We start from the raw sequence: 27642 nt of genomic DNA, 5'->3' as shown, positions 1-27642 counted from the left end.
CCTTCCGCAGGTGCCCCCCAGCGCTGTGTTCTACATGTTGTCCAGGCCTGTGTTTATTTCCCAGCGCAGATTCTGCCTGTGCCCGTGGCCATGTGTAGATGTTTATGCACGTACTTCCCTTTGTGATTTCAGCCGACACGGAAGATGTATGCATTGTAGAGAGATTGTTCTCTAGCAGCTTAGTGGCCATCGTGAGCCTTAAAGCACCAAGGAAGCTAAAGGTGTGCCACTTTAAGAAGGGAACTGAGATCTGCAACTACAGCTACTCTAACACGATTCTGGCTGTGAAGCTCAACAGGCAGGTGAGCACCCAGCCGGGTGTGGGCGTGTCTGCTGCTCCCTCTAGCCTCTGGAACAAGCCCACCCCACCGGCAAGTCCGTCCACCATTACTTGACTGCCTGGCCCCACGTTACTGGGCACAGATCCTTGCCACCAGCAACCAGTTCTGTTTTCTCATCCCACCAGCTTTGCTCAGCCCATTCCATTCACAGCGAATGCCCAGGCCTCTGCCACACTGTTCCCATACAGGCGTCCCTGGCCCTATCCACAGGGTGGACAGCAGAGTCTCTTTCACTTATTGCCTGGTTTTGCTTCTTGAATGTTACTTAAAATTTTTAGACTTTTTTTTCCTTTTGTAAATTGTTAATTTAACTTGGAATTCAAGATAAAGGATCTATTTTCTGTATCTCCCCTAAACAAATAAGAAGGTCTGGCTTGGAGGAAGGATGCGGTGGGTGGCACATGCCTGCGTTTCGTGGGGCTGCCTCCCAGCCTGTGTTCGAGCCCAGTGTAATGGCATCACCCGGAAGACCCCTCACAGGCTATTTCTGACCACATTCCCTGCAGGGAAAGCTGATGAAGCAGCTAGCTGCCTCCAGAGTATACATTGTGACAGCCAACAGCTACACTTTGAGATACGGTGACTAGATGCAGTAATCACAGTAGAGACCCTCTTACCTCACACAGTTGAGACTGGGAATTGGTCTGTTAATTGACAAAGTTGGTTAGAATGGGAAAGTATAAGACATAATACCTTGAGCACTTAAAAAAATTTTGTTTTTTTGAGACAGTCTCATTTTTTGTCATTTAGGCTGGAGTACGGTGGTGCAATCTCAGCTCACTGCAACCTCCGCCTCCCAGGTTCAAGCCATTCTCCTGCCTCAGCCTCCTGAGTAGCTGGGACTACAGGCACACGCCACCACACCGGGCTAATTTTTGTATTTTTAGTAGAGACAGGATTTCACCATATTGGCCAGGCTGGTCTCAATCTCCTGACCTTGTGATCCATCCACCTCAGCCTCCCAAAGTGCTGGGATTACAGGCATGAGCCACTGTGCCCAGCCTGAGCATGTACAAATTTTAAAGCATACAAATTCTGTTCATACCCACCTGACGTAGAGCCGGGTGCATGGCATAAATCATCACAGCAATGCATCATCTTCAAGTCTATATTCATTTTCTTCCAAATGAAGCAAGAACTTGCAAACTAATCTGAGTGCAGAATAAATGTTAGACCTTTTAAAACCCCCAGGCTCTTATTTTCACTTTACCCGCGCCACAGTCAGCATCAGTTTTAAAAAGCAAATCTTTCCAAATCTATTCACAGCACAGTTGTCTTAGCTATAGGTTAGTGTTTGCCTAACACTGAGCTAAATGGCCTTTTTAGAATTCCCAGTACAGCTGGGTATCGAGGGAGAGGTGCACCTGCCCGGCTCCCCCTTGATTGTTGGTGGAAAGCAGCTGTATCCTCAGTGCTTCGAACATTGGTCTGCATGGTGTTCTAGAAGGAACTAAGATTGTGAGGCCAACATGGGGATGGGTCACCTGAGGTCAAGAGTTCAAAACCAGCCTGATCAACATGGTGAGACCCCATCTGTACTAATATAAACATTAGCCAGGCGTGGTGGCGGCCACCTGTAATCCCAGCTACTCGGGAGGCTGAGGCAGGAGAATCGCTTGAACCCGTGAGGCAGAGGTTGCGGTGAGCCGAGATCGCACCACTTGATTCCATTCCAAAATAAACATAAAAATAGAAGGAACTGAGAGCATCGTAGTCCAGGAGTCAGTCCAGTGAAGATTGGGGCGTGTGTTGCACCGGCTGTTGCTTCACATTTGGTTTCATTTCGTCTCTCACCTAGAGGCTGATAGTATGCCTGGAAGAGTCCCTGTACATCCACAACATTCGGGACATGAAGGTACTGCACACGATCAGGGAGACGCCTCCAAACCCTGCAGGTGAGCTCACTCGTGAGGAGAGAATCCTGTTTTTCTGATTTTGCCTTTGAAAGATAGCTATAGGTGAGAGAGATTTTTTCTCTTTATAGGTTCTGCAGATGAGACAGACTTAAAAAGTATTGATCCCAAACCAGGCTGCCTTCCTACCACATTAACTCATTGGTTTGATCAGCTTTCAAGTTTGAGGTTACTGATCAGTTCAAACCAAAGGCCTTTAATCTCTTTACAATACTGGTATCACCTCAGATGGGGATTTGGGGTCATGGAACCTTTTTTTAACAAAGCAAACAAGATCATATCCAAGTTATTATTTGTTCCTAAAGCTTTGTTAAATAAATGCTGAATTATGTCTGACATCTGAGAAGGAGCTCTCAGATGTGAGTTTGCATATCGTCCTCCGGGTGTCATTTGCAGGCCTGTGTGCGCTGTCAATCAACAATGACAACTGCTACTTGGCGTACCCAGGGAGCGCAACCATCGGAGAGGTGCAGGTCTTCGATACCATTAATTTGGTGAGATGCCTTTCCTACTCGAATAGCTCTTTCAAGTGTAGCTTTTTCCTGCGGATGAGTGCTGTGGCGTCTCTGGCATCCAGACTTTCTTGGCTCAGCAATACAACTGCTGTACTTTTTTTTTTTTTTTTTTGAGACAGGGTCTCACTTTGTTGCTCAGGCTGGAGTGCAGTGGTGCAGTCCTAGCTCACTGCAGCCTTAACCTCCCAGGCTCAAGTGATCCCCCTGTCTCAGCCTCCCAAGTAGCTATAGTCATGCACCCCCACACTCAGCTCATTTTTCACTTTGGTAGAGACGGAGTCTTGCTGTGTTGCCCAGGCTGGCCTCAAACCATCCTCCCGCCTCAGCCTCCTGAAGTGCTGGGGTGACAGGCGGGTGCCCCCACACCTGGCCCTGCTACTCCTCTCACTGGCGGAGCAGGTCTGGCTCATTCTGCTTCTGGATCTGCTGCAGCATTCACACCAGTGCTGAGCTCCTTGCCATAGGAATGTTTTCAGGAACGTAGAAACCCTTAGGGGTAAACTGCTTTGTTTTTTCTAAAGTTGGAGCAGTGTTTCCTTGGATTCTCGGCCCCAGTAAATCAGTGGGTTTGGCATTTGTATAGACGGTGTTTTAGGAACGGTTAACTGGCATCTTTAGACTGCATGCCAAGTGCCAGCCCTGAGGTGTGGGCTGTCCCTGCCCAGAGGTCACATTTTGTTGGTCTCCCTTTTTCAGAGAGCTGCAAACATGATTCCGGCTCATGACAGTCCTTTAGCAGCGTTGGCTTTTGACGCTAGTGGAACTAAGCTTGCCACAGCTTCGGAGAAGGTGAGTCTGTTTTACCCTGGGGAGCCGTGGTATGAAGGCTTCCACAGACTCTCCCAGTTCTGTTCACATAGCCAATTCAGAAGCAAGGTCCTATACGACCGGCTCCAGGAGAAGCAGAGACAGGCTCCCGCTTTTCAGACCGTAGCCATGTGCTGCCTGAGAGTGAGCGGAGCTTGCACCGTGCCCCTGTGGACAGGAGAGCTGGTACACGTTTGTAGTTGAAAATGCAGAAATGTCCAGAGACGGAAACGCTGTGTATAACTGTGCCACTCGCCCCGTGTGTTTCTAAATGATGAAACTAACATGTTATGGGGAAGAACCCAGACAATAATGAAACGTAAAAATGCCAAGACAGAATTCTCTCCAGCCAATCTGAATACATTTCTGTGTATTTCCTTTCATTTTCTCTTTATTCAACAGAATTGAGATCCCACTATGGGTGTAATTTATCCTTTTTCACTCTGCGTGACGACATTTTTCTAAGCTGAAAATACTTGTAATGGCTGTGCAGCATTCAGTTGTGATTTATGTTGACATCACCCTTCTGGGACACTATGTTTCAAACGTGTTGATGCCATAGATAGTCGTGTATTTAAGTCATGTATCAATCTTTTATATGTATTTCTAACTATTAAGAGATTCCAGTAAGAAGAATGTCTGGCTTTAAAGGACATGGCCTCTAAATGTCCCCGTGTACCTGTGACCAAGTGGCGAGGCTCCCTCAGCCTCCAGGACACTGAAGGGACCTTGTTCTCTTCCTGACTTGGACTGTTGCCTCTTTTTTCTTTTTGGTTCCTCTTCTTGAAAGTTCCATCTTTCCTTCTTCTGTCTTGAGGTCGCGTCTGCTGTCCCGCCTCCATCAGCTCCTCTGGATGCCAGTCCTGCTCTTCATTGCCCACAGATGGCTGTTACTTTGATGTGGATTTGATTTTGCTTCTCATTGAAATCCTCAAATAGCCTCCCCTTTCAAGTCTTCTCTCCCCTCAAACTATCGAGCAGATGAGATACAATAAAAAGCCCGCTCACTTCCTTAGCTTTCTTGCCTGGGTCTTTGTTCTTGAATCTTACACCTGAGTTCTGTAATAATGATGTCACCGTTTATGGGTCACTTCTGTGTCATGCATTATCCTGGATCTTTTATCTTCATTACCTCATTTGTTTCCCCTCAGCGAGGTAAACATTTTTGCATTTCATAGCAAGGGTTCAGAGAGGTTAAGCAGTGTGTCCGGGATGCCCAGCCAGGCAGCAACAGAGGGGTCAGACACCAAGCCGGACTTTGATTCTGATTGTGCTAGACTATCCCAATATCACCTTGTCCTTTTCATTTCCCTTTGTAATGGCCCTGAAATTCTGTTACTCCTTGGCTAATCAAAGTCTCACTGTTACATTTTTCAGTAGTTCTTACAAAGGCCCAAAGGTACTTGGTGGAATTTTAAGGCCCATAAAAATAGAATATTTTTTGGACTATGAAGAGCAAACATGAACGGATCCTCCTAGTCTCTGGAGTGAGAGCATCAGGACCTTCCTAGCCCTGCTCCGTCCCCAGGTGCCAAGGCCCCACTGAGGCCTGTGATCTAACCCTGCTTTCAAGAATCTTGCGGTCATGTGGCAACAAAACAACTCTTTTTTTTTTTTTTCTTTATTTTTTTGTTTTTGTGATGGAGTTTCACTCCGTTGCCAGGCTGGAGTGCAGTGGCACGATCCCAGCTCACTGCAACCTCCACCTCCCAGGTTCAAGCAATTCTCCTGCCTCAGCTTCCTGAGTAGCTGGGACTACAGGCAAACGCCACCACACCCAGCTAATTTTTGTATTTTTCAGTAGAGACGGGGTTTCACCGTGTTGGCTGGGATGGTCTTGATCTCTTGGCCTTGTGATCTGCCCACCTCGGCCTCCCAAAGTGCTGGAATTACAGGTGTGAGCCACCACGCCCGGCCAACAAAACAACTCTTAATTAGTTATATTTCCATATTGCACAGTAGATAGGCCACCAAAAAAATTATCTCCATCTAAGAGTTGAGGCTACAGAGGACAAAACCTTTGCTTTGGTTATTTTTATATGTGGATGCAGAACATATTTGATCCTCGAATTCTCAGTGTTATATTCAGTTTGTGCCCCTCCATCCAGAAAGAACCAGCCATCCTCAAGTGCCAATTTTGTTTTTTAAACCATGTTTTGCTTGCTCTTTCACCCAGGCTGGAGTACAGTGGCACAGTCTCTGCCCCCTGCAGCCTCTACTCCCAGGCTCAAGTGAATCTCCTGCCTCAGCCTCCCAAGTAGCTGGGACTACAAGTGCCTGCCACCACGCCTGGCTAATTTTTGTATTTTTAGTAGAGATGGGGTTTCACCATGTTGGCCAGGCTGGTCTTAAACTCCTGACTTCATGATCCACCCGCCTCAGCCTCCCAAAGTACTGGGATTACAGGTGTGAGCCAGCGCACCTGGCCACATTTTACTGTCTATAAGCACGGCAGATCGTGCAGTGGCGTGATCACAGCTCATTGCTGCCTCCTCTCCTGGGACAACAGGAGTACACCATCAACCTTTGCTCGCTAATTTTTTGTTTTATATAGAGACGGGATCTCACTATGTTGCCCAGGCTGGTCTTGAACTCCTGGGCTCTAGTGTTTCTGCCAGCTTGGCCTCCCCAAGTTCTGGGATTACAGACATGAGTTATTGCATTTGGCCTAATATTCTTTTTTTTTTTTTTTTTTTTTTTGACTGTTTCACTCTGTAGCCCAAGCTGGAGTATATTAGCGTGATCTTGGCTCACTGCAACCTCCACCTCTGGGGCTCAAGCGATTCTCATGCCTCAGCCTCCCAAATAGCTGGGACTACAGGCAAGCCACCATGCCCAGCTAATTTTTTTTTGTATGTATTTTGGTAGAGACGGGGTTTCACTATGTTGCCCAGGGTGGTCTCAAACTCCTGAGCTCAGGACATCTGCCTGTCTCGGCCTCCCATAGGTCTAGATATGCTTAACAGTTTTTATATTTAACAGTTCAAACCTTCTAAAATTTGCAGAGGGTGAATGTTGAATAGTTCTTCCCGCCCCGCAGATTTGAAATGCTGCCCATTTGATGGCCTGTCTTTCTGTCAGTCTCTTTTCACACTAATTTAATACCATTAAAACCATCACCTGATAGTTTTCTTTTAATATTCACGCACTGAAAATCCTGCTCGTGATTTTCTTGGCGCTTCTCTCATTTATTCCCCCAGATGTTCGCATCTGTCTCATCATCTACAGATCTGATATCACCTTAGTTGGGGAAGCTGGCATCTTCAAGAACTTTCCATTAAAACAGGGACATGCTGAGCTCCCACGTATTCCTAGTTCTTTGTCTTAGTAAGATTTTCTTTCTTTTTTTTTTTTAAGACGGGGTTTCACCGTGTTGGTCAGGCTGGTCTTGAACTCCTGACCTCAGGTGATTCGCCCGCCTCAGCTTCTGAAAGCGCTAGGATTACAGGCGTGAGCCACCGTGCCCGGCCGTAAGATTTTCTTCATGTGCATCTTACCATTTCATGAGTTGGGATTTACTTTTACCAGATACTTGAGCTTTGCAGCTAATCGGTTCTCTTGGTCAGTAACTGAATTGACAGCAGCAGGAAAGGACCTCAGTGGGGTCTGAAACCTTGTCAGACCACAGGGGCTTGCCAGTGTGCCACACACAAGTCCAGGCTTTTATTTTTAATAGTTTAAACTTCAAATGACTCAGAACACTAGAACGATGATATGCCACTTTTGCCCTCGAGGCTGTTAGTGTTGAGAGTCGGTAGTCAGTTAAAATAGACTTAAAGAGAAGATTGAACAGTAAGACCAAAATAGAACAGGGGAGTGTTTTCCTATACTCATGGCAAAAAGTGTGGAGGTGATACTCATGGGGGGCCCTGGAAGACCCCAAACTCCCTGGTGGTCCAGCACAGAGCTGTCCTGGAGGTAGCCATGTGGTACATTTGCAGTCTGCTGTGAAAGATCAGAAAATCCTGTTTTAACTCAACTAAAATTCTTTCTTCTTTTCTCTTTCTCTTCCACAGGGGACCGTGATTAGGGTATTTTCCATTCCAGAGGGACAAAAACTCTTTGAGTTTCGGAGAGGAGTGAAGAGGTAAAGTATGTGAACGTCAAGCATGGATTCTGGAGGTTGTATTTGGATTTCAGTTTTACGTTATCTGTGAACAAACAGCCCAGGAGAATTCCACACGAGCATTTTTAGCCCAGCTGGGTCACTAGTTGAGGTCTAAGACTTGATCTTGTCATGGGTTCAAGAGCACTTTGAGGAAAGCAAACTGGGTTTGGTCTGCAGTCCCACCAGCTCGTGTGAGAGTTGTGAGGAGCTTGCAGAACCAGGCAGGCCCAGTGCCCTGTGGCTCCCAGTGGGTAGCATGCCCCTCCTTCAAAGGCTACCCTCTGAGAACCTGTTCCCAGCTCTCCAGTTCTGCTTTCACCCGCAGCAAACGGTGTTGGCCCCTTCTTTGAAGAAACCCAGATGCCTCAGCCTGGCGTTCCCTTGCGTTCCTCCATCCAGGCTGCAGAGTCTCCCTCATCTGTGATTAGCACGCCCTCTGTGGCTCCTGCTTCCGAGGCAGGATCATCCCTCCCTCATCGGACAGCAGAGCAGGGGAGGCTTCGGATCAGACCCCTGGGGGCCACTTGCCACCACATGGCCTTGGTCGGCGGGACCTGACCCCCAAGTCTCTGGCTTATTTCAGATCAGTACCTCCCTCCCTGAGGGTGGCCACTGAAAGAGGTGGAGCTGTCTTTCAGGGACCCTCCTGCCATCTGGTCCCTCACTCCTCATGGGATCCCCATAGGTGCAACAGGTGAACCTCAGTGTCCCCAAACGTCACTGCTCCTCCAGCTCCTACCTCATCATGTCCCTTGGTCTTCCTCACAGCATACCTTTCTGGATTTTTCCTGTGTTGCTGCTTCTGCTCAGTTCCCCTCCTGTGCCTGTTTCTGCCTGGAGCTGCTCCTCACCCAGCCCCCTGCCCCACCCCCATGGGCTATATGTGCCAATCCCGGGGCTAGATGCGGTAGCCCAGCTTCCTGAGGTGCCATGTTCCTCCTCCCTGCTGGGTGCTGGGCACCTCAAGCCACCAGGCCAGTGTGACCCCAGCAACCCCTCATCCCTCACCCTCCCCATCTTGGTAAATAGTGCCACCCACCAGCACCCTGGCAGCCAAGCCAGAGGGGCTCGGCCCTGTGTCCTTCTGCCAGAACAGTGCATCCAGGGAGCTTCCCACTGTGGGCTGGCCCTGTGCCACGTCAACCACCCCACCAAACCAGGCTTTGGCTGGTTTCTGCTGTTCCCTGGATTCCCTTCAGGCCCGTCTTCAGATTCTCCCAGGCTGTTCTTTGAAAATGCAGATGTAATCCAATCACACCCCACCTAACATCTTCCACCACCCTGCTGATCCTGCAGGGTTGACCCCACACTCCCTGCTTTGCTTCACCAGGCCTTCCACCCAATCCGATGCCATTCCACTTTCCCTGTCCTGGCTCCAGCTGTGCCACACCTTCAGCTCTTCAGAAGAGCTTATCTCTTTTGTCCACTAGGGTCTTGCGTGGGCTGGCGGATCTAGTGGCCTGGCTAGCTTCCATAAGCCTGGAAGTCCAAGTCCAGTGTCACCTGGAGGAGGCCTTTTTTTGATCCTTGGGTTAAATCCCTTTCTCTGTGCTTCTCTAGTGCCTTCCATGTGTATTTTTCTGACATTCTTTTGCCTGTAGCAGATGGAATATTTGGGTGACTGCCCAAGGGGTTAACGTTCCCCTTGCCTAGACAGAGCCAATTCATCAAGACAGGGGAATTGCAATAGAGAAACAAATTCACTTGAGCTGGCTGTGTGGGAGACTGGAGTTTTATTATTACTCAGATCAGTGTCTCTGAGCATTTGGGGAGCAGAGTTTTTAAGGATAACTTGGGTTGGGGGGGGAAGCCAGTGAGCCAGGAGTGCTGATGGGTCAGAGATGAAATCATAGGGAGTTGGAACTGTCTTGTATTCAGTCAGTTCCTGGGTGGGGGCCACAAGATCAGATGAGCCAGTTGATTGATCTGGGAGGGGCCAGCAGATCCATCAAGTGCAGGGTCTGCAAAATATCATAAGCAAAGTTTCTCCCAAAGTTAATTCAGCCTATGCCCAGGAAGGAACAAGAGCAGCGTGGAGATGAGTAGCAAGATGGAGTCCGTTAAGTTAGATCTGTTTCACCATCTCAGTCATGATTTTGCAAAGTCAGTTTCATTTGTACCTCCCTGACCCCACCTCCATCATTGAACACTGCGTTAAGGTGAGAACCATTCCTAATTTCTACCCATACCTAATTCATACATGCAGTAAATACTGACTCCAAGAAAATCCTTACTGTTATGGATAGGATTAGCCCTTGGTTAACTGTCTTGCAGTTCTACAGTTATGAAGACATTCACATGACTTTAGTGGCTTTGGGATGCCAATTGGTTTTTAAGATACACTTGAGCCACTTTGCATCTTCAAAGTTTTGCTGTTTTTTGTTTGTCTGTTTGTTTGTTTTTTGAGACCGAGTCTTGCTCTGTCACCCAGGCTGGAGTGCAGTGGCAAGATACCAGCTTACTGCAACGTCTGCCTCCTGGGTTCAAACAATTCTCCTGCCTCAGCCTCCTGAGTAGCTGGGATTACAGGCTCACACCACCATGCCTGGCTAATTTTTTGTATTTTTAATAGAGACGAAGTTTCACCATGTTGGCCAGGAAGGTCTCAATCTCTTGACCTCGTGATCCACCCACCTCAGCCTCCCAAAGTGTTGGGATTATAGGCGTGAGCCACTGCGCCTGGCCCTTTACTCTTTCTTAAATTACATTTACAGAGTTTTCTTTAACTCACCTTAGGACTAGAAATCCATCCTAATGTGGCTAGAAGTGGTTTAGTGAAATCCTGATTCCTTTTGTCACCTGAAAGGTTGCAGTGTGTTAACCAGTTGTGCTTAGTATTTCCTTTCGAACACTTTCCTCTCTCAAGGAAAATGTTTGAGAAGGTGGCTGGAAGAGAATAAAACTTACCAGCAGGCCCAAGTGTGCCCGTGACAGGAACTCTTCTCTGCCACTTGAGTTGAGCCCCTGGGGCAGCCACTGGCTCCTGTGGCCCGCCCCGACCTGCACATCTCCCCAGGTGCGTGAGCATCTGCTCCCTGGCCTTCAGCATGGACGGCATGTTCCTCTCCGCCTCCAGCAACACGGAGACCGTGCACATCTTCAAACTTGAGACTGTGAAAGAAAAGTGAGTTGCAAACATTCCTTCCTTTAAAAAAATGCAGAACCCTTTGTCACCACTTGCTGATGGGATGAGATGGAAGCAAGGATCTGTCCCGCCCTCTGATACTGTTGGCTGGTGAGGACCCCGGAGCCGGCCATAGAACCAGCACCGCCACATCCAGGGTTGGCAGTGAAGAGGGCGGGCCCCATCAGGCTTGGCAGTGAGGAGGACATCCTCTTTTTGCTTTTGTCTGTGATCAGACTGCCCTCAAGGGTGAATGCCGTGTCTCTTCCCTGCCCATGGGTAAGCAGAGACATGGGTGACTTCCATAAGTATTTACTATTGCATATGAATATGTAGAGGGAGGGGGGTCTTTTAAGAGGGTCTTGACTGGGTGTGGTGGCTCATTCCTGTAATCTCAGCACTTTGGGAGGCTGAGCCAGGCGGATCACAAGATCAGGAGATCGAGACCATCCTGGCTAACATGGTGAAACCCCGTCTCTTCTAAAAATACAAAAAAAAATTAGCCGGGCGTGGTGGCATGTGCCTGTAGTCCCAGCTACTTGGGAGGCTGAGGCAGGAGAATTGCTTGAACCCAGGAGGCAGAGGTTGCAGTGAGCTGAGACTGTGCCACTGCACTCCAGCCTGGGCAACAGAGCAAGACTTCATCTCAAAAAAATAAAAAAGAGGGTCTTACTCTGTTACCCAGGCTGCATGCAGTGCAGTGGTGTAGTCATTACTCACTGTGCCTCAACCTCCTGGACTCAAGTGATCCTCCTGCCTTAGCCTCCTGAGTACTTGGGACTACAGGCATGTGCCACCACACCTGGCTAATTTTTAAATTTTTTGTAAAGATGGAATCTTGCTCTGTTGCCCCAGGCTGATATGAAACTCCTGAGCTCAAGTGATCTTCCCATGAGCTACCGTGCCCAGCCTCTCTTTAAAAAGTTTAAAAAGAGCATCCCACTCAGATCAGTATGATGATATCATACTTACGATGGTTAAAAATAGTAAATTTTGTTATATATATTTCATCACAGTTTTAAGAATAAATGGAACGTGCCCTACCCTTCCCCCCAAAAATGATGACTAACCACACAATTAGGCTATGGGAAAATAACACTTTTGGGTCTATACTCAAGGTTTATGGAGACTTCTGTGACAGAGATCTAGCAGGGGTCATCAGGCCCCATCAAAGGGGACATGGGGTCACCTGCCATTTCTTGCCCATGGCCACACAAGGGTCACAGCTCCTCCTGCCCTGGAGCCTGAGTGCTGCCTCCTCCTCCGATGCCTCCTAGAGGAAGCTCCGTGACACTTCTGGGGCTCCGAGTGTCTGTATGTAACCAACCAACCAACCCTTTTTAGTTTTCCTGAGACTTTGGCTGTTGGCTCCAGAGCTGTATGTCTATGTGAGTAGGGGGGTGGCTGTCCCCCCAGGGAGGGTGCAGCTTCATGTGTTTGCTGGCCTTTCCTTCCAGACCCCCAGAGGAGCCCACCACCTGGACTGGGTACTTTGGGAAAGTGCTCATGGCCTCCACCAGCTACCTGCCTTCCCAAGTGACAGAAATGTTCAACCAGGGCCGAGCCTTCGCCACAGTCCGCCTGCCATTCTGCGGCCACAAAAACATCTGCTCGCTAGCCACGTGAGTAGAGCCGGTACCTCCGTCCCCTGCCCTGAGCACCTGAGGCTGAGGGGCCCAGTCCTGGTGGCTCGTGATCCTTTTCATGTTTCTCCTGAACAAAAGCAGCTTCTTAGAGCTGGGGCTCCATCTAGAGTCGTCGGGGGTGGGAGGCGCCCTGGCAGGTGCTAGGCTCACCACTCTGTGCGGGGTGTATTTTTTCAATATTTTATTTGTTTTTTGTTAGAGAATTCCTGAGTCTCATGCGGGGTTCATTTCTATATGGTCTGTTGTTCTGTTTTGGTCGACAGTCTGCAGTATTAATAAAAGACATTAAGTCAAACCTCGTGGGCGTGCCATAGTTAACCGCATTTTCTGAGTCTCAGGCCTCCATCCAGCTCTAGGGTCAAGCTTCAGAATGCACACAGGGCCTGTAAAGGTGCCTGGGATTGTCTAAGGCCCTGTGCTGTGTGCAGGAAAGACTGTCTTTACCTCCAGCGATAGCAGGGCTTTGGGATTCCGAGCGTCTCTAAACATCCTTTTCTAGTTCTGTTATCTGACTAGTGTCGTCGAAAAGTTCTCTGACAATGACTAACCATAATATTCACAGAAGCCACAAAACTGGCTTTGTCCTGCTCTCTCCTCCTATGGGCTTCAGAGCTCGGCACACGGAGTGCAGTCTTGGCGCTATGGGCCGGGTCGATGGTGCACTAAATGCCCAGAGATGTCCTAGTGCTCGTTTTGCTGGGGTCTCCTCCCTCACCTTGCCAAGAGTGAGGCTGCCCGTGTAATAAGCCCCTTCTCGTGAAGGTTGTCTAAAATGTGGCTGCTCTTGATTCTCCCTAGAATTCAGAAGATCCCACGGTTGCTGGTGGGCGCCTCCGACGGGTATCTGTACATGTACAACCTGGACCCCCAGGAGGGCGGCGAGTGCGCCCTGATGAAGCAGCACCGGTGAGTCTGCTCCCGGCCCCACTGCACCGAGCTGCTCCACGGTGGCAGGTGGCCTTTGGGGCGCCTGGCATGTATTTGTTTATTTCCTTGAAAACCCAGTGACATGGACAGATTCCAGCGTGACAGCCCATGCCGCACTGGTCAGGAGCTTTGCTTTCCGAGATGAAATCGATGCGGCGCCAGGGCTCCCTCAGGGACTGGGCACAGAGGCGATGCAGGGGTGGCTGGGGCTGCATTTGTTCTTAGCTAGGGAGAGGCACAGGGAGGTCAGGCCCTCTTCCAAAGGGTGGAGCTTCGCATTTGGGGAGGAAGGCGCAGCGTGGCGGCCCCCACAGTTCAGTGCACATGGTTGAGAGCCTCCTATCTCACTGTGGGGAATGGGTTTGCTCTTGGAAAACGGAGTTAACATTTGTTCATTAGGAAGTAATGCATTTTCATTCTGTCTGACACATTTTTTATGATGAAAAGTTCTAACAGTACTGTAATTATTTATTTTAGAGACGGTCTCACACTCACCCAAACTGGAGTGCCATGGTGCAATCACAGCTCACTGTAGCCATGAGCTCCTGGGTTCAAGGGGTCATCCCATCTCAGCCTCCCTAGTATCTGGGACCACGGGCATGCAACATATCCAGCTAATTATTTTTTTGTAGAGATGGGGTCTTTTTTAACAGCAAATCCTAGTTATTATGTTTCTCCATCGTAAAAGTGAAATATTGCCTCAGTAGGTCTAACTCCCTCCTTAGACTTTCCATGTAAAACTCTTCATGTAAAAATGTGTGCAGATACACAAGAGATTAAAGTTGCTATGGCGTGGCGGATGCCTGGTGTTCTGTGTGGGGAGTGGTGCATCGGCTCTGTTGCCGGCATGTGCTGCCCGAGAGGCCACCCTGAGTGGAGACGGTGAGCTGTGTCACTTTCTCTCCCCTCCAGGCTGGATGGCAGTCTGGAGACAGCCAATGAGATCTTGGACTCTGCCTCTCACGACTGCCCCTTAGTCACTCAGACGTACGGGGCGGCTGCAGCAAAAGGTACTTATGTGCCTTCATCCCCAACAAGACTTGGTAAGGGGCGTGACGCAAACCTGGAAGGTAATTAATGCCGCAGCCGCCCCGGGGTGCTCCCTCCTGTTGGCTCCGGAGCTGCCCCACTGGCCCCTCACTGGGAAAGGGAGGAATGGTGTGGAGAACACGGGCCAGTGTTCATAAATGGGTGTTCCCAAGACCTCTCAAGGCTGAATTCAGTTTCCTTTTTTTTTTTGAGACAGTCTTGTTTTGTAGCCAGGTGCCAGGCTGGAGTACAGTGGCACGATCTTGTCTCACTACACCCTCCACCTCCCAGATTCAAGCAATTCTCCTGCCTGAGCCTACCAAGTAGCTGGGACTACAGGCGCACGCCACCACGCCTGGCTAATTTTTGTGGGTTTTTTTGTTTGTTTGGTTTTTTTTTTAGAGACAGAGTTTCACTCTTGTTACCCAGGCTGGAGTGCAATGGCGCGATCTCGGCTCACTGCAACCTCCGCCTCCTGGGTTCAGGCAATTCTCCTGCCTCAGCCTCCCGAGTAGCTGGGATTACAGGCATGCGCCACCATGCCCAGCTAATTTTTTGTATTTTGAGTAGAGATGGGGTTTCACCATATTGACCAGGATGGTCTTGATCTCTTGACCTCGTGATCCACCTGCCTCGGCCTCCCAAAGTGCTGGGATTACAGGCTTGAGCCACCATGCCCGGCCATTTTTGTGTTTTTAATAGAGATGGGGTTTCACGATGTTGGTCAGGATGGTCTCAATCTCTTGACCTCGTGATCCAGCCTCCTCAGTCTCCCAAAGTGCTGGGATTACAGGTGTGAGCCACCGCACCTGGCTTTTTTTTTTTTAAGATGGAATTTCGCTCTTGTTACCCAGGCTGGAGTGCAATGGCGCGATCTTGGCTCACCACAACCTCCACTTCCTGGGTTCGGGCAATTCTCCTGCCTCAGCCTCCTGAGTAGCTGGGATTACAGGCACGTGCCACCATGCCCAGCTGATTTTTTGTATTTTTAGTAGAGACGGGGTTTCACCATATTGACTAGGATGGTCTTGATCTCTTGACCTCGTGATCCACCCGCCTCTGCCTCCCAAAGTGCTGGGATTACAGGCTTGAGCCACTGTACCCAGCCTTTTTTTTTTTTAAGTAGAGATAGGGTCTCCCTATGTTGCCCAGGCTGGTCTCAAACTCCTCCTAGGCTCAAGTGATCCACCACGGCCTCCCAAAATGCTGGGATTACAGGCATGAGCCACTGCACCCGGCCCATTTTTCTCCATTTTTGAAGAAAACGTGGTCATTCTGCCTCAGGTGACTCTGGGAGCACATGACCTGTCCCCAGACTGGCCACCTCTCAGCCATGGGGAAAGCACTGCCCAGGATTTGGCCTCGGTCTTTCCCTCCCACCTTTTTCGTCCTTCAGCAAATCTGCATTGAGTACCGCCTTCGTGCTGGGCCTGTGAGGTGCAGAGGCTGGAGAGGAACGAGGCCAGTGGGCTCCCCTCTGGCGGCAGCACTGAGACCCATGCACAAGATCCTCCAGCCACAGCCTCCGCTCCATGCAAGCCACCCTCTTAAAAAAGCCAACTCGACGTCCAGTGGGAGAGCCTATGGTTTGCACCCACATGGGGCTGTGCCTGCTCACATCACCCCCATGCATGAGCCATTTCATGAAGCCAAGAGGCTCTTAGCGTCATTACTTGTTTCTTAGTGTTATTTTTGAGCTCAGTGTACCCAGCTTGAGAGAGTTTGTGTCCCGTCCATTAGGAATCCTCTGTTGACTGTGCAGGTGTCATTTTGACATTTAAGAATGTCAGAGAACAAATGACTTCATCTCAAGATGCATAAGGCTGCAAAGATTTCATTAGAAAAGCAATCAGAATTCAAAATGTCTTCACACAGGCTGCAGTTTATAAACATACACCAGCGTTTCCAAAACACAGTCCTCAGTTTGTGTCATGGGATCCGTTGTGTCCCCAGCCTTTGAAGGTTGACTTCATCATCTCTTTGCAGCCTATGCAGATGACCTGGGTGCCGTGGGTGGCACCTGCCTGGAGGAGGAGGCCAGCGCCCTGCGCCTGGATGAGGACAGCGAGCAGCCCCCCATGATTCTTCGGACTGACTGAACTTGACCTATGACCTATGACCCGGGGAGCAGAGAACACTGGCTTCACAGAGGACTTTGTGCATTGCTGCTATTAACTTTGACCTGAGTCGGGGGAGAGGATGGCAGAGACTTTATTAAAAAAAAAAAAAAAAGATTGTAGTGGTAGTCTAACTCCATAATGCTGAGGAAATACATCCTTTTCACTTCAGTGGCTTTTAATCCTGCTTATGAATTTTAGCTTTTTGTTTGTTTTCTCTTTTTGCCAAAATTAACTGTCTGGTGAAGCCCGCAAAACCTCCTTGCTTTGCATGCATGAATGTGCCAAGCCAGCGTAGGAGAGCTAGAAGCCACTTTCCAACACCTGCCGTTGGGGTTTTCATATCTGTACGCATGCCGAGTGCGTCAGGAAGCCGTGGCCGCGCACGCTGGGTCTGCTCGTCAAGGCTGGTTCTGCAGTGACGGGTCCAGGGCTGCCCACTGGGCGTGCTGGGCGGACTTCGGCCTGGGACACGAGTCCTCTCTCCCTAGGGCCCCATCTGGACCATTTTCCCTCCATTTTATTTTGTTAATTAAATTCTTTCCAGATTGGATCATCCTGGGATTTTTTCTGTGGTGGACTTCTGTTTCTGATCTTGTTTCTTCCCATGTGGATATCGGAGGAGAGCAAGGTTCTTTCTGATACTGAAAACCTTTGTGTCGGGCGGCAGATGAACTTGAAAGATTGCCTGGACTCCCTGGAGCAAAGGAAAGCGATTTTGTTTGTGTAATTAAATAATGCGTTCTTCTACTTTACCCTTCCTGTTGAAAAACTGTGTGATTTTTTTTTTTTTTTTTAAGGAAAGTTTGTAGCTACTCCTGTGCCCAGGAGAGCATAGAATTAGAGTGTGATGGGTGTCCGAGCTGCCCTCTCGCTGGGCCCCGCGTCTGCAGGGGCTGCCTACCTATGTGCGAGGTTGTAGTGGGAGGCAGCCACAGAGAGAGAAAGCGGCTGGGCCCCGTCCTTCCCAGGGCGGCATGTGCCTTTTCTGTTTTAATCTTAGAAAGTTTCCTCAGCATACTGATGAGGGATTGTGGTTACAAGTTTCAGTATTCACCTCGCTTCCCTTTTCATTTTTACGGAATTAAAGCAACCTCAAATACCTCAGACTCTGCATTCCAAACCAAGACATCTAGCAGCGAAGGTGTTGAGGGCATTTAAGTGGAATTAATGGCATGAGAGGTGGCTTTAGAATCTTTGGAGTGGTGTAAGTTAGGGAAAGAAGGGAAAAAGCAAAAACTGGCTTTGCCCTGCCTTTGCAGGCTCGGGTTTTTGAACGAGGAAGCTGAGATGCCTGTTTCCAGACGGTTGCATCGTGGTCACACTGGGCGAAGAGCTTAAGGGGAGTTGTCGCCTCAGCTGGGCGGCTGCAGTGAAATGTCCTGGTATTCTTGAGTTGACTTTATGGCAAACTTCTAGATGTAGGAGATGCTTCGGCCGTTCCTGACTACACAGGTTTCTTCACAGCCGCTGGTGTGAGGGGCACACGGCGTTTGCATTAGGCAGAGGTGCAAGTGGGAAATTGAACTTGTCTTCAAAACCTGCATATCTGTCCTGGATCTTTGACGAAATGGGATCTCAGTCACATAGGCCGAGACAATGGGGAGCACCAAGGCCAGAGCAGGCTGTGCTTGAGAAGGGCTGCAGCAGCACGCAGCCTTGATCCATGCCCACGTCGGGGAGCACGGCCTGAGGGCGCTATCTAGAACCTGACCTTGGACTCCATCTCCTGGGAGGCATGTTTGGCTAAAGTGAGTGTGGAGAAAAAATATTGTCCAAATTGTGCAGGAGAGATCTGGAAGCCTAAGCCAGACTTCCTGCTAACCAAAGTGTGAGCTGCATTTCAGGGTCTGTGTTAAAGGATCGTTAGTTCTGGTGCCTGCCTGTCGTGGTGGTGATATGGGAACTCAAATCTCCTTTGCCGGGTCTCGTCTTTCTTTAGGATTGGTAGTTCTAGAAGATGCTGGGGGTTCTTTTCCTCACTCAGCCTTGTTGTTTTCCCACACTGTAAGATGAGACCGTTTTCAGAGGAGGCCTCGAATGTCCTGTGACCCTCGGCCCTTGGGTGGCCCCGGCAAGTCTGCCTGGGCGTTTTCCCTGCAGACCACAGGAAGCTCTGTGCTTGCCTGGGTCGAGGCTAAGCTGTGTACCCTAGAGAAGGGAGAAGGACTGCAGATTCTTGGTCAAGAAGAAGGAAGAGGATTTCTGTATTTGCTCACCAGCCATTGTGGAGGGTAACCGGCCTCCACTTTTCCGTTGCCCATTGCATTGCCATCAGCTCCTCTTTGCTTGATTCGGCGGGTCCCAGCCTCACTGGTGGCCTCAGACATGCTTGGGAGTGACGGACAGAGAGGCCGCTGAATTGCCTATGGAAACTCACTGCTGCACCAGAGATCCAGATGGAGAGGGACCCTGAACCAAACAGAACGTGTACTAGTTTGCCAAACTCCACAAACTGTACACTCATTAAATTATATCATATTTTCCCAAACTCCATAAAAGATGATGAAGGTGGGGGATAGGAAACAAACTTGTAAGCGTCGTGAATGGGCTCTGGACTGGACCGAACCTTCTGTAATCTCTCAGATAATGGGACCAAGAGCTGCATTCAGAACCCGGCTGTACCACCTGCCTACCTGTGGGAGTGGCAGGGCGTCCACGTTTTCTGGACCATTCTGTGGGACCATCCCTACCTCACAGGGCTGTTGTGAGGTGTCGTGTGAATGTGTGTCCTGCAAACGCCCAGCTCAGTGCCCAGCTGGTGGTGGGCACCCAATAAACACTACATCATAAACGTGTCTTCTGCTGTTAAACATGAGGTTTATTCAGTTCTGGTTTTTGAATAGGGAGCTAGGTGGGAGGGAGGTGACAGTACAGGTAAGAAGTATAATTCAGAGGCTGGGGTGGTGGCTCACACCTGTAATCCCAGCACTTTGGGAGGCTGAGGCAGGTGGATTATTTGAAGTCAGGAGTTCAAGACCGGCTCAGCCAATGTGGTGAAACCCTGTCTCTACCAAAAAAAAAGAAAAGGTAGCTGGGCATGGCAGTACACGTCTGGAATCCCAGCTACTCTGGAGGCTGAAGCAGGAGAATCGCATGAACCTGGGAGGCAGAGGCTGCAGTGAGCCAAGATCACACCACTGCACTCCAGCCTGGGCTACAGAGTGAGTCTCCATCTCAAGAAAAAGAACTATTTCACATGGGGGTCACGTGGGTCTCTTTCGTCCCACCTTTTCACGCCAAGCCTAATGGGCAGGTGGTACAAACTGGTCTGGGAGGTGGTGGGCACCCTGGAGCAGCAGGCCCTGTCCCTGTCGGGGACCCAGGAGCTCCTTGGCTGCCGCACCCTGCCATGGAGAGAATTTGGTGACTTCCCACTCACAGTTTCATTTGGAGAGGAGGGAAAGAGTCTCCGCCTCCATGACTAGCAGGCCACATGTGGAAAAGACGGAGTGCTTTAGCCAAGGAAACAGGACAAGGGGTAGTAGAAAACGCTCCTGACTTATCCCTGTTACTCCTGTGTTTTGTTTTTTAGAGAGTCTCGCTTCATCACCCAGGCTGGAGTGCAATGGTGCGTTCTCAGCTCACTGCAGCCTCCACTCCTGGGTTCAAGCTGTCCTCCTACCTCAGCCTCCAGAGTAACTGGGATCACAGGCACCCACCACCACACCGGGCTAATTTTTGTACTTTACTAGAGGCCGGGTTTCACCATGTTGGCCAGGCTGGTCTCAAACTCCTGACCTCAGGTGATCTGCCTGCCTCGGCCTCCCGAAGTGCTGGGATTACAGCTATGAGCCACTGTGCCCGGCTGCTTGTGTTTTTCATAACCACATTGGCAAAGGGTGGGGATAGGGCAGGCTTGTTTGATTTGTTGTTTTGTGTGTCCCCTGCCCTACATCTTTGTAGACCAGACTTTTGCATGCAGGGAATGACTGAGCCACTTGTTTGAAATATATGGGTGATGGCTCACACCTGTAATGCCAACACTTTGGGAGGTGGAAGCAGGCGGATCACCTGAGGTCAGGAGTTCGAGACCAGCGTAGCCAACACGGTAAAACCTGTTTCTACTAAAAATACAAAATTTAGCTGGGTGTGGTGGTGGATGCCTGTAATACCAGCTACTAGGGAGGCTGAGGCAGGAGAATCGCTTAAACCAGGGAGGCAGAGGTTGCAGTGAGCTGAGATCACACCACTGCCCTGTAGCCTGGATAAGACTCCATCTCAAAAAAAAAAAGAAAAGAAAAATGTACATGTGACACCTTGGCCAGGAGAGCAGGAAATCCAAATGCATTATTTTACAAGTATACTTAGAAACAGGTGGAAACGTCTGGCTTTAGCTCTGTGGTATCAGAGGTGTAAGAAGAAACTGCAGGGAAGCCACAGATCTTCTGTTCGGGACTCTCCCCTGCCTTACATAGAATTCTTTTTTATGACTGACTGATTTCTCACTGAAGATACAATAACCATTGGCCAAGCAGATAGGGTTTTCCTGATGTATCTTTTAATTCTGACCCAGGTCATAACCCTTCACCTATGTCATATCTCTTCATTCTATGGGTTTTTCTGAAGCACAAAAGCAAAAGCAACCTCAGGGTTTTGAGATGTGACCTGTTCTTACCCTTCCTTCCCTGATACCTGGCTAGAAAAGTCTCTAACTTAGAAAAAGGAAATCTTCCTAAAGTTCAGAATGTAAAGAGACTGTCTCACCCCTACATTGTTTCCCTCTATAGCGAGTTATAATTTAAATAGATTCCTCTTAACATTCCATTTTAGGTGAAGCTTGTCGGTGCTGCCAGAGTGTTTGTTGTCTGTGTGTGTTTGTGAGTGTGTGTGGGCACGTGCACGAGCTTCAGGTAAACATACTGACTACATTCCCCCACCAAATCCCACTGAAAGCCCATCACTATCAGCATTTTAAACACATTAAGGAATTGAACGTCATGACTCATGCCTGTAATCCCAGCTCCTTGGGAGGCTGAGGCAGGAGGATCACTTGAGACCAGGAATTTGAGGCCAGCCTGGGCTACAGAGCAAGACCCCCTCTCTTAAAATTAACACCTGTATTCTGGGTTTTCTTGTTCACTGCCTACTCACAGGCAACATCTCATTTGTTTTTGTTGTTTTGTTTTGTTTTGCTTTTGAGAGGGAATCTCGCTCTGTTGCCCGGACTGGAATGCAGCACAATCTCGGCTCACTGCAATCTCCACCTCCTGGGTTCAAGCAATTCTCCTGCCTCAGCTTCCCAAGTAGCTGAGATTACAGGCACCTGCCACCACACCTGGCTAATTTTTTTGTATTTTTAGTAGAGACGGGGTTTTGCCATGTTGGCCAGGATGGTCTCAAACTCCTAACCTCAGGTGATCCGCTCACCTCGACCTCCTAAAATGCTGGGATTAAGGCATGAGCCACCGCGCCCAGCCTTAAACATCTAATTTATACCAGATTGCCCTATAATTCTACCTAGAATGTTATAGCAAAATGCCAGAAGCCTGACTAAAATTTTTTAAAGAAACCTGGCCAGGCACGAAGGCTCACACCTGTAATCCAGCACTTTGGGAGGCTGAGGTGGGCAGATCTTGAGGTCAGGAGTTTGAGACCAACCTGACCAACACGGTGAAAGCCCGTCTCTACTAAAATACAAAAATTAGCCATGCGTGGTGGCGCGTGCCTGTAATCCCAGCTACATGGGAGGCTGAGGCAGGAGAATCACTTGAACCCGGGAGGTGGAGGTTGCAGTGAGCCGAGATCGAGCCACTGCACTCCAGCCTGGGCGACAGAACAAAACTCTGTCTCAAAAAAAAAAAAAAAAGCAAAAAAGACTCTCCCAGGTGGATGGGATTACACAGGTGAGACCCCTCGGTGTCCCCGAGGCTGAATGATTGCATGGGTTGAACAGTTGGCCCGCTTGTGCGTGGGCCGGGACACGGTGGACTTGTTCCACCTGTGTTCTCACCACACCGTGTTTGGATTGGGGCGTGAGTTTAAATGCAGTGCTGGTGCGGCGATTCCTTTAGAAGCACATCCTTCTCTGAGCTGAACTGCTCCATCACACACTTCCTTCCAGCTGGGGGGCTTCTTCTACATCAAAGGCCGAGCCTTGTGGGTTTCGGTCCTTCCCACCTCCCTGGGGCCTGCGGGGCGTGGGGCAGCGTGGAGTCTTCACAGCCGACTGTCCAGGCTGGCTGCGCTCCATCTGGCCTTCTCACAGCCACCGTCTGTCTGAGCAGACGCTGAGGCATCGTGTCATCCCTTGGGACACACGCAAGACTCCATCATTCCATGTGCTGATTTCTGTTGCTTCTGATTTCTTTTTTTTTTTTTTGAGATGGAGTCTCGCTCTGCCACCCAAGCTGGAGTTCAATGACATGATCTCGGCTCACTGCAACCTCCACCTCCTGGGTTCAAGTAATCCTCCTGCCTTAACCTCCCAAGTAGCTGGGATTACAGGCATGAACCACCACACCTGGCTAATTTTGCATGTTTCTGTAGAGATGAGGTTCTACCATGTTTACAGGCTGTTCTCAAACTCCTGGCCTCAAGTGATCCATCCGCCTTGACCTCCCAAAGTGCTGAGATTACAGGCGTGAGCCACCACGCCTGGCCTTGACATTACTTTTTGATGGGTCGGCATAGAAACGTGCTTGAGCTCCCTGTGACATCAAAGGACTTTTCCTCAAGGGACTCTGAAGACCGGGTGACTTGGGGAGCAGAGCGGTGCAGGGCTTTTGCTGCCTTTTCTCCCCCTTGGGGAGGTCCCCTCAGCGCCCTCCTCTTGACCTTCCCCAGCGCATTCTGTGCTGACCCTGGGCCTGAACCTGGGGACCTGGGAGAGTTCAGACCGAAGTCCACTGAAGGCAGCAGAACCACAGGGTTGGGGAATGGGCTCCCTTGCGCACACAGCTCTGTCTGCAGGGCGCGGATCTGAAAAGATGAAGGAGCCGGGTGAGAGGAGGCAGGGTGCATGTTAAGTCGAGATGCTTCTAAACTCTGCCACCTGCTTTGGAAATAGCTGCTGGGATTTCCTGCTCAAACCAGCATCCCAGAGCATGCAGGTACTAGCAGAAGCCCAAGTGAAATGAAATGGGCTCTGAAGGAAGCCTGGGAGCGTCTTGCCTGCTTGCCCTCTCCCTACATTCAGTCCTGCAGTGACTCAGGAGTGGCGCGCAGTGCACTCCAACCTGGATGTCCGTCTCAAAAGCTCCCGGCTGGATGCCGTAGCTCACGCCTGTAATCCCAGCACTTTGGGAGGCCGAGGCGGGTGGATCATCTGTAGTCAGGAGTTCAAGCCTGGCCAACATGGTGAAACCCCGTCTCTACTACAAATACAAAAATTAGCCAGGCGTGGTGGTGGACACTTGTAATCCCAGCTACTCAGGAGGCTTAGGCAGGAGAATCGCTTAAACCGGGGAGGCGGAGGTTACAGTGAGCCGAGATTGCACCACTGCACTCCAGCCTGGACGACAGAGTGAGACTCCATCTCAAAAAAAAAAGTAATGCAGACTTTAGAACTATAAAATAGTATTCTAGGGGCCAGGCCCAGTGGCTCACACCTGTAATCCCAGCACTTGGGGAGGCTGAGGTGAGAGGATTGCTTGAGGCTAGGAGTTGAAGACCAGCCTGGGCAACAGAGCAAGACCCTGCCTTTACAAGAAAAATTTAAAAAATTGGCCAGACATGCTGATGTGCCCAGCTACTCAGGAGACTGAGGCAGGAAGATCACTTGAGGCCAGGAGTTCCAGACCAGCCTGGGCAACAGTTTGAGACCATCCCCCTTCTCTACCAAAAAGAAAAAAAATTAATGCTGAGACCAGCTCAGCCGTGGAGACCGCAAACCAGGGGGCACTGAAGGAATTAAGAAACAGACACATATTAAGTAAAAGGTGGACAATCAGGGATCTCCCAGCATTCCCAGCTGAAAGCCCAGAGTAGACTGTGACCCATGTATTTATCCTTTACTTTGCAGTGACAGGTTTTATACGGGGATGCTCTGTGTTCTTTCATTAGTTAAAGGTAAACTAAGCAGGCAGCTGGTGTGTGTTCACTGTAGGTTACAGACGAACTAGAAAGCACTCTTTACCAGGGAACAAAGGAAAGGGTCACATAGAACTAATTCATCTAGCGTGAGAAGTATTCATATTGGTTACTGTGTTACAATGCTTTGAGCAGTTTTCCTTGCAACGTGATTTATCACACACGTCAGAATTGCTCTCAACAAATTAATATTCTAGTTTGCATCATGCTACAGTTACAAACTCTTCCTTTCTAAGATTTTCCTTCCCAGCCGGCTGTTGTCAGAATCCTGCGAGCTGGGTAGACAAGGGAGGCAGACCCGGCCAGGTGAACTCCCCTGTAGCGCTCCCCGCCCCCACCCTGCCTTCCATGTACCTCTCTGGATCCTAACACTGCCAGAGAGGGAGAGACCATCAGGGACTCAGGAACTGCCTGAGTCTCCCAGCCCCGGGCTCTGCTGAGGGTGGATGGGTTTTCTCATGGCCACTAGGTGGTGGAAGTCTCCCGACTGCAGGGCTGGTGGGTTGACCTGCTGGGGGTGCCCTGGCCAGACCGTGTCCTTGGGAGCTGAGCGGTCGCACCCCGGAAGCTTCACCAATGCACTAGTTTGAATGAACTCCCAACACAAAAATGGCAAAAGGCGGCCTTGGAGTAACCTGGCTTCCTCTGACAACGGGAATTTTCCTATGTCCTCCTCCTTACCGCCTGTGGATGAGTGTGGGTCTCTGAGGGCGCCTCTCCCTCTGGAGACAGGGTGACCTTGCCACAATGGCACTGCACTCCAGCGGGCTCCCTCCCCCATCTGCAGCCCCGCGGTCTCCTCACAGCCTGCCTTCTTATTGGCCACCCTCCCCTTCTCTCAACAACCTGTTTCCCAATCATGCCATTCCCCCAGGGAGAGCAATTCATCACCATTTAAGACATTAAATCGAAAAAGCCAGTCAGGCTGGGCACAGTGGCTCATGCCTATAATCCCAGGACTTTGGGAGGCCAAGATGGGCGGATCACCTGAGGTCAGGAGTTCAAGACCAGCCTGGCCAACACAGTGAAACCCCGTCTCTACTAAAAATAAAAAAATTAGCCGTGCGTGGTGACAGGCGCCTATAATCCCAGCTACTCAGGAGGCTTGGGCAGAAGAATCACTTGAATCTGGGAGGCGGAAGTTGCAGTGAGCTGAGATTGTGCCACTGCACTCCAGTCTGGGCGACAGGGTGAGACTGCATGTCAAAAAAGAAAAGAAAAAGCTGGTCAGATCTAGGGAGGACATCCAGGGCATCACCCCCGGCTGGCTTGACTCTGAGCTCCTGATCTCAGCCTTGAGACAGAGGCTCCCCCACCCCGCCAAAACACAAACTGCACCAGCAAACTCTGCTCTGAAGCGCTCTGAAGCAGGCACTGTGCAGTCTGAGATGTCCCTGGGGAAGGAGGGCAGCTGAGCAGAGACAGCTCCCGAGAGAGCTTGAGGAGAGAGCTGTCCAGCACCTCAGGACAGAGAAAGTCCTAGAAAGGGCCCTGAGCTCCCCTGTGTCCCATGGAGATAACAGCAGGAGTGTGTGTGGGGGGAGGGGAGTTCCAGAGCGGTGAGTGTAAACCACAAGGCTCTGCCCGAGCAAGACGTGTTCCACTCTTTTTTTTTTTTTTTCTTTTTTCTGAGACGGAGTCTCACGCTATCTTCCAGGCTGGAGTGCAGTGGTGCGATCTCGGCTTGCTGCAACCTCCACCTGCCTGGTTCAAGCAATTCTCCTGCCTTGGCCTCCCCAAATAGCTGGAACTAAAGGCATGCACCCCACCATGCCCAGCTAATTTTTTGTATTTTTAGTAGAGATGGGGTTTACCATGCTGGCCAGGCTGGTCTCGAACTCCTGACCTAGTGATCCGCCTGCCTTGGCCTCCCAAAGTGCTGGGATTACAGGTGTGAGCCACCACGCCTGGCCCTATTCTTGCTATTTTCTTTTAGAATTGGGGGTCTCACTGTCACCCAGGCTGGAGTGCGGTGGCATGATCATAGACCACTGCAGCCTCAAGCTCCTGGGCTCAAGTGATCCTCCCACCTCAGTCTCCCAAGTAGCTGGGACTCCTGGTACACACTACCATTCCTTCTTGAAGAGACAGGGGCTCACTATATTGCCAAGCTGGTCTTGAACTCCTGGGCTCAAGCAATCTTCCTCCCTCAGCTTCTGAAAATGCTGGGAAAACAGGCACGGGGCACTGCACCCAGCCATCTACTCATTCTAAGACCGTTCCTTCCCTGTGATGGTGTTTATGAAATCGGAGGTTGGGGGCCGGGTGCGGTGGCTCACACCTGTAACCCTAGCACTTTGGGAGGCCGAGGCTGGTGGATCATTTCAGGCCGGGAGTTCAACACCAGCCTGGCCAACAGGGCAAAACCCTGTCTCCTTTAAAAAAATACAAAAACTGGCCAGGCGCAGTGGCACAGGCCTGTAATCCCAGCACTTTGGGAGGCCAAGGCGGGCAAATCACCTGAGGTCAGGAGTTTGAGACCAGCCTGACCAATATTGTGAAATGCTGTCTCTACTAAAAATACAAAACTTAGCTGGGCATGGTGGCAGGTACCTGTAATCCCAACTACTCGGGAGGCTGAGTCTGGAGAATTGCTTGAAAGCAGGAGGTGGAGGTTGCAGTGAGCTGAGATCGCGCCATTGCCCTCCAGCCTGGGGGACAGAGTGAGACTCTGTCTCAAAAAAAAAAAAAAAGGAGAGAGAGAGAGAGAGAGAGAGAAAGAAATAAATAAATTGGAGTGTTTCACAACCCAGTGTCATTAATTTGGCTGCCTGTCCCCTGGAAATTCGTAACTAAGCGATGTCTTAGCATAAAGAAAACCCCTCCTGGTATGTGCAGTCACCCATTGGCTTTAGAGGCCGTTTGTTCACAAAACACCTCCTCCCCAAATAGGAGACCCTCCCTGGGTAAGTTAAGTCCTCCCAGCTGGTGCCATTGGGCAGGACAGGGCTCAGTTCCTCCTGGCAGAGGCCAAAGGAGCAGGGCCGGGGGGAGCCCCCTGCTGTCCTCCTCTGAAGGGCCAGGGTCTGCACAGCTCCCCACCCTCAACTACCCCAGCCTGGCTCCCCTGGACCCCTTCTGAGA

The 27642-nt window shown here is 50.1% G+C and overlaps 1 protein-coding gene across 15 annotated transcripts in view; it reads left to right on the top strand.

Moving 5' to 3' along the window:
• The window catches only part of WIPI2 (WD repeat domain, phosphoinositide interacting 2), a 43330-nt gene extending 24005 nt beyond the window's left edge, over positions 1–19325 (top strand). For 3 of the 15 annotated variants that reach the window (XM_054248939.2, XM_035292054.3, XM_035292050.3), the window contains 10 exons: positions 133–302; positions 2140–2236; positions 2651–2748; positions 3466–3558; positions 7593–7663; positions 10701–10808; positions 12266–12430; positions 13253–13360; positions 14294–14424; positions 16397–19325. In XM_054248939.2, coding sequence (XP_054104914.1) covers positions 2191–2236; positions 2651–2748; positions 3466–3558; positions 7593–7663; positions 10701–10808; positions 12266–12430; positions 13253–13360; positions 14294–14424; positions 16397–16509 — 933 coding nt within the window. In that variant the 5' untranslated portion in view covers positions 133–302; positions 2140–2190 and the 3' untranslated portion in view covers positions 16510–19325. Of the gene's footprint in view, positions 1–132; positions 303–2139; positions 2237–2650; positions 2749–3465; positions 3559–7592; positions 7664–10700; positions 10809–12265; positions 12431–13252; positions 13361–14293; positions 14452–16396 lie in introns of all 15 variants that reach the window. The other 12 variants (XM_035292056.3, XM_035292053.3, XM_078358264.1 and 9 more) reach the window with 6 other exon arrangements.
• Positions 19326–27642: the final 8317 nt, after the last annotated feature.

This window comes from Callithrix jacchus, chromosome 2 (assembly GCF_049354715.1).
Source record: "Callithrix jacchus isolate 240 chromosome 2, calJac240_pri, whole genome shotgun sequence".
NCBI lineage: Eukaryota > Metazoa > Chordata > Mammalia > Primates > Cebidae > Callithrix > Callithrix jacchus.
Note: the sequence above shows the minus strand (reverse complement) of the source record. Positions and strands in the feature narration are given on the sequence as shown.